This window comes from Ceratotherium simum, chromosome 36, assembly GCF_057802395.1.
Source record: "Ceratotherium simum simum isolate JZ-2026a chromosome 36, ASM5780239v1, whole genome shotgun sequence".
NCBI classification, from domain to species: domain Eukaryota; kingdom Metazoa; phylum Chordata; class Mammalia; order Perissodactyla; family Rhinocerotidae; genus Ceratotherium; species Ceratotherium simum.
The window spans coordinates 26,672,998-26,682,212 of NC_141935.1; the positions used below are offsets into that span (position 1 = coordinate 26,672,998).

Sequence of the window (9,215 nt, forward strand, 5' to 3'; positions counted from 1 at the left end):
CTTATGATCAGCCTGTGACTCAGAGAGTGGTAACAAGGAAATTCGTTTTGTATTCCTGAAAAGCTACCGCGAACCCTGACACTCACCAGCTGGTCTGCAATCTTCGCCAGGACGGAACAGAGCAGGAGTCTGCAGCCCTGCTGACACGGCGCCGACACGCCCAGCTGAGGAGCTCTTCCTCTTGGAAGGTCAGCACAGGGCCCTCGGCAGGGTTTTGCAGAAAGGGCTGACAGCAGAGTCTCCACCGAGTGAATATAAATCTGAGGAAGTTCCTTTTTCCCCTCCATGCATTCCAGCCAAGGACATTACTCAGCTCAGAATCTTGACAGCCTCACATATTTTTCCCACCCCTCCCCATCCCCCGCCCGGAAAGTGAACTCACTACCTGTGAGCCCACGACAAATACTCATAACATTCTCTCAAGCAGGGGTCTCCCACTAAGGCAGTTACACTAATAGTGACCCTCAACGGCTTTTGAGGGGATGCGTCTGTGGAGGTCTCTGTTCCTTGCATCTTTACTCCTGCTTTCTTTTGTGACCTGAACCACATCAATCGCCTGGAATTCTAGGGTGAGGAAGAGAAATCAGGTTCATCTTCACTTTGCTATATGAGATTTTATGTATGAATGTATATATGTATGTGTATATCTTAGTACAATGCCTAGCACATAGTAGGGACAATAATTGTTAGCCATTTATAATCATCATCATCATCACCATCACCATTATTATTAGCCGATGAAGGGTACAATCTGTGATGTAATGCCCAAGAGCAACTGCTGTTGCCTAAATTTTATTGACTTGATCCGTCCAAATGCTGACAAATTACTAGCCTCAGCCATTTAAAAATCACATTTCTAATGCAATAATCCTATCTGCAATGAGTGTGGAAGAAATTACTACAGGCCAGGGATTTTTACAAAGTGAATTAAGTCGCTATAAAAACTGACCATGTTGGCTCACAATTAAAAGTCTGGTAGAACGAAATGCCATTATTCCACAGTTTGCTAAGCCTTAAAGAAGAGATTACTGCTCACATGTCTCTACTGGGAATGTTTTTATAATCCCTAAAATGTCTCAAAAGTTTTTAATGATAAATGCTACAGGACTTTTTCATGACTGATATTATCTATTAGCTGATCCTTTATCTAAAACACTTCTGAAATGGGAAAGATTCAAATGAAGCTTTCTGAAAATAGCCATGCGTTCTTAGAAGATTTCAGATAGGATTTTCCCATAATTAGTATTTAAAATGTACTGTCTGCTTCATCTATTTATAAAGTGTCTTACAGTGGCTTATAGGAACCTTTTAAATAGAGTTATTTTTTCATACCCCTGTTTTGGAGCTGGGAAAATACAGAAATACACACACAGACACACACACACACACACACACAAAACACACACATGTCCCCAAGTCTAGACTTACTTGGGCTCTGGCTATTTAGAGTCTATGTTTGGTGTTTTTAAGCCTCTCGACACATTCCTTCCTTTCATCTCTGGGATTCCTGGACACCCTTCTCAGTTATGTCTGGCTAATCTTCCTGTATTTCTGGGGCATAAATGTACCTAGAATATGTGACTGAGAAAAAATCTGATAGGAATGTAGTTCTGGACCTTTTTTTACATAAGAGAAGATTTTCTTTTATTGATATGGAAATGACCAGATGTCTGATAACCTTCTGCCAACCTGGAACGTTTCTGCTTACTCCAGGGAATTCCTTTGGGCTGATGTTTCGTAGGGCTTACACTGTCAATTCAAAAGTTCTGTCACAGATATCAAAATGATCTCGGATAGATCAAAATGATCTCCCAAAAATGGGAGAGTCGCTCCTTGGCCCCTATTTCTGGCTTTGTACCTCATCTGTGTATGAAATAGGAAAGACAGTCTTGCCAGTGGGTATAAAATGATTTTATATTGACACACTGGAACACTACAATGGGTAAAAGGACTTTTTTCAGTGAAAATCCCAGCACTTTAGAAACCCATATTCTTTTGTTTTATCTGACCACTTCCACTTACCAGCCCTAGAAAAGAAATGATATAAACCTAGTAAGGACTTTTTTACTGACTCTAGGTACTAAAAGTCAATCCAAATGTTTTACAGTCTGCCACCAGGCACAAATCTTCACTCACCCAGGTAAGCTGCTATTTGAAAGGACGAATCCAGAGCATCATTAGGCGTTATGTGAGCTCACAGCTGCCATTTCCACACTCCAGAGTCTGTTTCATTCCTAAATCTGTCTCTACCCTCCATCTCTTTCCAGAAGCCTCAAACTCAATGCATGGAAAACCAAACCCATTATCATGCTTCTTGCTGAACTCCATCCCCATCTGTACCTCCTCCCATTTCCTGCCTCAGTTTACATTATCCCCACCCACCCCGTTACCTGAGCTAGAAACCTCCAGGTCGTGTCTCCTTCTGCCATGAAGCTTCTTTCTCCGGTGGCCACGTGACTCACGAGAGTGCTCAGAGTAGGGCGGTCACTCCTCAGGGACCAGCCAGACACCCCTGCATGGGCTCACCAGCACTCCACCTCCCCTGCTAAACCAACTGTCCCAGAGACGAACTAGGAAAATTCACTAGGGCTTGCGACCTACCAGTGGGCATCGTGTGAGAACTCATGTGGCAGTGTCATATCTGGGAAATATACTCATAAAATCAGAAACTGAAAGTGGATAATGTTTTGTAAGAAAAACCCTAAATTCTGTAAAACATAAATCTAACAGAATCTTTTTTTTTTAATAATTTTATTTATTTATTTATTTATTTCCCCAAAAGCCCCAGTAGAGAGTTGTATGTCATAGATGCACATCCTTCTAGTTGCTGTATGTGGGACGCGGCCTCAGCATGGCCGGAGAAGCGGTGCGTCAGTGCGCGCCCGGGATCCGAACCCGGGCCGCCAGCAGCAGAGCACGCACACTTAACCGCTAAGCCATGTCGCCGGCCCTAACAGAATCTTGTCTAATTAACAATCATCAACCCTCATGTCTTTCTCTAAGGAATGGAAGCACTTTCCAAACCTTATCTAAAATAATTTTTATGACATTCTAATGGTTTGAATCATTTCTTTTCTTAGTGTATTAATAGGAAAGTTAAAATACAGAGGAAAACTGATTTACTCAATGTCATAAAATAAATCAGTGGTGGAGAAAGAGCTGAAACCAAATCCATCCTAAAATAATAAGGTTCCTAGGTGTGCTATTCTGCCTTCGACTTTTAAATACCTCCCTAGGAGATTTTTAATACTACCCAGTAGAATTTAATACTCTATTTAAGAAAATATTCCCCAAATATAGTTAAGCATCTTAAGTGAGTTACAAAGATGACTTTTGCTAATTACTTCTCAAAAACATGTCTTTATCTTCCTGACTCTTAATCTCCATGGCGAGCTACATGTTAGAGTCACAATGACATCTCTTGTTCTAATGAAATTTAACTCCTTCTGTGCCTGAGGGCTACAGAGGTCCACAGTTGGCTCATAAATCCAGCTCTGGGAAGAAGAAGGCCTTGTCTCCATGGCCCTCCAACTATAGTGCAGGAGAGAACGTGGAGTTCGTTTGGTTAAAATGTTATAAACATTAAAGATGTAATGGAAACTGTACCCAATCTGAGGGTACCAATGCTTAAAAAAGAAGAAAAAAAAACCCCTAACATTATTATTCCCAGAGACAAGCAGAAGATTTGTAGTTTAAATTGAGGCCCCATACCTCATTCCCAACAATGAGGTAATTCAAGTCACCCTTGTTTCTGGCTAAGTCTGGCATACTCCCCAGTACCACATGTCATGTTCCACTGTGCTACGTCACATATAAACTCCAGGGGACTGTGGCACTGTGTGACGTTCACGTGTGCACTTAAAGTGATCCCGTGTGGCTGTCCCCATGACTGACATCTCTTCTCTAGACAAGCCTGGATGACCATAAGTCGGTGCAAAGCATTGTAGTTCAGCAGACCCAATGCTTCTTCCGCAGCCATCACTCTGACCATATGATCAATTTCCCAGCATCCTTTTTATCTCAGGACATAAAAAAAATTGGTAAATATATTGAGCCACCTCCTATAACACTGTGAATGAATTTTCCAGGCTACTTCAACCAAAATAAAAACCTACTTTGTCACAAAACACAATGAACGCATTTAAGTTTCAACATCTGTTTCTTCTTCCTGTAGGTTTCCTCCCTTTTCTCCATTTTATGAAGAGAGTATATTTTGATTTACCTTTGCACACAAGAAGCACTCAAACAGCAACATAAAGAAGCTCTTGTAAGAACAGGTCCTCAAGAATGTTCTAGAATAATTTGGTAGGCTGCAACTTATTAGGATTGCCAAATGTCAGATGTTATATCTTTAAGAACCAAGATTTTTCGAAATTTATCAGAGGGTGCAGTCTGATTATACAGTCTCCTCAGCACCTCACACTATTCTGCTGTACCTCTCCCCACAAATGGGAATAAATGACAAATTGTGCATTTCCTGGTCAATGTCTGTATCCTCCATTAGAATATAAGCTCCATGTGGTCAAGGACTATTTGTACTTATTTCATTGCTATGACTCACACAGTGCCTTGAATGTGGTAGGGAATCAAAGAATATTGATAAATGATCAAAAGAGCAAATAAATCTGTGAGTGAAAAAAAGAGTGCCAAATCAGAGGATATAGCACACAAGAGTGGAGTCAGCTTTTAGATTCCCTGAGATTTATTCTTGGGATGTCCTGGCAGATTTATTATCAAACCACAGAAATGGCATACTGATAACAATCCACAAGTCAATGATTCTTAAGATAAATTCTGGATTCATAAAACCAATTCTCTTGGTGGTAATTTTCCACATTTAAAATTTTACATCATCTGTGGGTATTTGTTTAATTTCACCCTTGCTTATGGAACCATCAATGTGCGTGTATTTGTAGAAGCAGAGGGGGCAACCAGATGCAGTTACTCCTAAACTCCACTACTCAAAATCACAACATTTCAGTTCAAAAGTCACAGGAATATAAATCAGAAAATGCCATTGAACAAACAGTGTCGGAAATCTCCACAGCACTTCACTCTGTTTTCTTGGTATTTCTCTCTGACTACTGATAAAAACTCTTTGAAGTGGAAAGTAAATATTACCATTTGATAGTACTTGGACCCAGCGGGGCAAATACAATTGCATTGTGTTACACTCTGGGGCTCCGCACACGCCACTGGGCAGGGTTGCTATGGAGGAGGCGATATGCTCTGGGGCTGCAGCAGGCCAGGAGCTATCCCTGCTCGGAGGAGCTCTCCACCCCTTAACCGTCCTCAGATAGACATAGAATGTTGGGGGGAAATTGATGGCTTTCGTATATGTGTTTCTGGTTCTGTAATCCTGGGAAGGAAGGATCACAAACAGGTAAAGGGAAACGTCAATTCCTAAATATCAGTCTGCTTGTACTCCTCGCACCTACATTTTTGGAAAGGATCACGGGTGAGGATGGGGAGAAAAACCCAAAGAGCGGCCAGCAGGCCCGGTGTGGGGCAGAAAGGACAGAATCCCAGGAGCTGGTGTCAGCGTGTTCCCCCGCGGACGCGCGCAAAGAGGGTCTCAGGGGAAGGCATCACCGCGCAGGGCCCGCAGGATGGGCGGGCGGGCGCAGGGAGCGCAGACAGAGAACTTGAAAGAGTGGAGAGCTGCAGGACAAATGACCTGGGCCATCCCGGGTGAACGGTGAGACCTGAAGCCGCGGATGCACCGGGCACGCTCTGTGCCCGAGGGCGGCCTGGCGAGCGAGACGCGCAGGGTCGCCCCCCGGGTCCGGGGCTGCCCGAGCCGTGCCAGCGCCCCCTAGGTGTGGAGCAGTCCCCTGCCGAGCCGCCGAAGCCCCGAGCGGCGGCCATCCCGGCGCCCCCCGCCCCCCACGGCCCGGCCCGCAGCCGCCCGCCCGGCCGCCCCCGCCCTGGCCCCGGCCCGCCGTGCGCTCACCTTGCCGGGGAAGGGCCCCGGGAGGAGCAGCTTCAGAGCCTGCCTCTTCAGCTCCACCAGGCGGGCGTTGCAGTTTTCGCACCAGACGCCGCGGTCCGAGCCGGGGGAGGAGCCGCCGCCGCTGCCCGAGCCCGGGGAGCCCGTGCCGAAGCCCGGCGAGCCGCCCAGGGAGCCCGGCGAGCTGGTGCCAATGCCCGGGGAGGCGGGGCCCGGGGAGCCCGTGAAGGAGCTGGGGGACGAGGTGCCCGAGCCGGGGGACGGGGTCCCCGACGAGCCGAGCGCCGAGCCCGCGCCCTCGGGGGTGGGCCGGCTCCCAGCGCGCGACTCCTCGTACGCTTTCCGGTACCAGCTTTCGGGGGAGAAGGGCGCCGCCGGCTTGGTGGGCGAGCAGACTTCATTCACCTGCGGGGGAGACACGCCGCCGTCAGGGGCCCCACGGTGCCTCCCGCACCCTGGAGCCGGGCCCGGGTAGGGGCCGCCTCCCGCTTTCCCGGGGACCTGCGCGCCACCGAGGGCCCGGCCGAGCGCCACCGGGAGCGCGTTCGGGACCGCTCTGAGCACTGGGGCCAAATCTGCCTCCATCTGACTCGTTAATTGCCCTTAAGTGAGTCCCCAGCGGCCGGGTGCCCCCCGCGCCGGCTCCCTAGCGCCGGCGGACTTCTCCGGGCAGGAGGAGAGGGCTCGAGGAGAGTGCTCGCTCAGGGGTTTTCAATGGTTTCTGCAGGGGGAACCCATAGACAAGCGCCTCGCCCTTTTGAACCCAGCACCTATCCCAGGCAGGGCCCAGGTTCAAGATCCTGGAAAACACTATGGGGGGTGGGGGGCTGTTACTTCTGGATTTTGATTCATTCAGGGTACAGCCCTCCGGGTCCTGAGGGTAAATGAAAGGCTCCCCCGGCTCCAGGGAAATGATCCCGAGGAACGGCAAAGAATTCATGGAAAACCCTCCCATTAGGCTTAACTCTGCCTAGAAATGCAGGAATGCTGCAAAAGTTAGGGGTGCGGGGAAGGGAAGGAATGAAAAGACTGAAAAAATTTCAAGGGCCGGGCGAGTGTGCGGCGTCCTTGCCGGCAGACCCGCCTCTGCGCACGCACGCCCGGCCGCCCGGCGGAGGCACCTATGCAGCGGGAGGAGAGCGCGGAGCCGCCCTGCTGGGGCGCACATTACCCGGAGAGGGGACCCCAGCCGAGATAGCTCTGGTAACGCGTCTCCGCATTGTACCCGTCACAACTTACCCCGTATTTCTTGCCCCTGGTGGAGACCGCCAGCCTCTCTTTATTCCCAGCTACGGAATTCATGGTGTCTTTTGCGGAGGAGAGTGTCTAAATGTTCCACCAACGCTACATCCAAAAGGTCTTCCAACCCAGAAGCGTGCCTACGGTTGTAGGGAGCTGTCTCTTGGCCCTCAAGTCAAGGTTTCTTCATTTGGGGTGGGGGGAGAATAAAAGCAAATGGACCCCAGAAGTAATAGCACCAATCTGCAGAAAGGGTTGGAGTGGCTGGTTTAGTCTTCTCTTCAAATAATGCTTTTCCTCATCCTCTTCTGCCTCCTCCAGTCACACGGTCTCTTTTCACGGTCACATCCAGATAACTAGCATTTTCCCCAGCCAAGTCAGTCCATTTTCCTCCACGATGGAGACGAGGAATACAATCAGGGCGCGCGGCAGCTGCAGAGAAGGTGGGCGAGCCCTCGCCTCGCCTCCGCCGGCGAGCCGGCTGTGGGAACTTGTCTCCCTCGCGGAGCCGGGTAACTGAGTTCAAAGAAATTCTCCCAAAATATAAAGATCCAGACTGGGGAGGAGCCTCGGCGTGTCGCGGAGCCAATATCCGGCAGCCCGTCTTGCCTGTCAGTTGCGCGAGGGCAGCGCGAGGGGCGGCTCGGGGCGGCCGGGAGCCGTCCGCGGTCAGGGCGCGCGTGTGCGCCCGGGCGCAGCGCGGAGCCTCGGGAACAGCGGCCCCGCCGCCCGGGAGCCCGCCGCCTGGCTGCCGCCGCCGCGCCGGCCGGGCTCCATTTTATGTTGCGGCGCTCCTGCCTGACATTGAGAGGCCGAGCGCCGGGGGAGGGGGGTCGTAAATCTCGCTCCGTGCGGGGAAGTTCCTGGTGAGTGGCCCGTGTCCAGGGCTCTAATGAAACACCACTGCGCGAGCCTGGAGCCGAGGGGCAGCGCCGAGCGAGCGGGGCTGGACAGAAATACTGCGCCCGAGCCTCCCCCGCCCCCAAGTTCTTTCTCTTCCTGGCAAGGCTTGCAGGTCTGCCTTTGAAACGCCGTGTAAAAGGACTGAGTCACAAACAAGTCCACAAACATGCCGGGTCCTCCCCCCGCCCTTTGTTCTCCCAGACCTGCCCTGCAAACCTTTTCTGGAATTGCTCTACCAACGCCCGCGGGCCGGGGGGCCACCCTCCCAACCACGGCCCGAGGACCGGGGCCCTTCGCCCCCACCCGCCCGAACCCCAGTCTGCGACGTGCCTGCCGCCCAGGGCTGGGACAGGTGAGCCCGGGGATCCCGCGGGCCGCCGCGGGGCAGGGGAAACTGAGGGACTGCACACGCGCAGGCGGACGGCGCGGGCCTGGAGAGGGGGTGTGCGCGAGCTGGCCTTGGCCTCCCCCTGCCCGGTCGGTCCCCTCGGCACCCCTCCTTCCTTTTCTTCCCGCGCCGGGGCCCGCGGAGTCCCGGGAGCACCCAGTCATCGCGCCTCTCCGATCCCCCCTCTCGCCCCCGGCGCGGCGCCCAGGAGCGCAGGAAGCCGGCATATGCCAGGCTCCACACGTGGCTGCTCCGGGGTGTCATTTTTCATTTCCCGGGAGGACATTTCTTCTGGTGAGCCGGCAGGTCTGTTTTGTTGTGACCTTTAATTAACACCCCGCGAGACGCCTCTCGAAGGACCGGCCCAGTGCGCGGATCACGTGAGGTGTAATGGCATCTCAGTTCCCGGGAGAGACCCGGCCTGGGGGTAGGCGAGGGCGCGAAGGACGTTTGGGGCTTTCCAGTCGCTAGCTTCCTTCTGAGATATGGAGGGGGCAGGAAGACAATATTCTGGGGTGCTGCAACCCTGGGGCGATGCCCCACCCACCCAGCCTTCCTCAGGGAAAATTCCTTCCGCGCCGCCCTCGCGCAGCCACCCACCCACCCCCCGCCCGCCGCAGCCCTTGCGTGGGAATATTTCACAGCCACCAAAGCGAGGTAAGAAGGTCAAAAATGAAGATGTCGAGCACAGTGTGGAAGTTTCCATTACGTCCCCACTTCCGATTTAAAAGCGAC

General features: G+C 51.4%; 1 protein-coding gene across 1 annotated transcript in view; it reads right to left on the reverse strand.

Annotated features, from left to right (window-relative positions):
* KIF26B (kinesin family member 26B) overlaps window positions 1–8,327 on the reverse strand; it is a 451,434-nt gene extending 443,107 nt beyond the window's left edge. Inside the window, exons 1-2 of the mRNA XM_087424452.1 lie at window positions 7,190–8,327; window positions 5,954–6,355 (exon numbers count right to left, since the gene is read on the reverse strand). Of these exons, the coding sequence (XP_087280578.1) occupies window positions 5,954–6,355; window positions 7,190–7,252 (465 nt within the window). The 5' untranslated portion in view covers window positions 7,253–8,327. The remainder of the gene's footprint in view (window positions 1–5,953; window positions 6,356–7,189) is intronic.
* Between the last annotated feature and the right edge of the window lie 888 nt (window positions 8,328–9,215).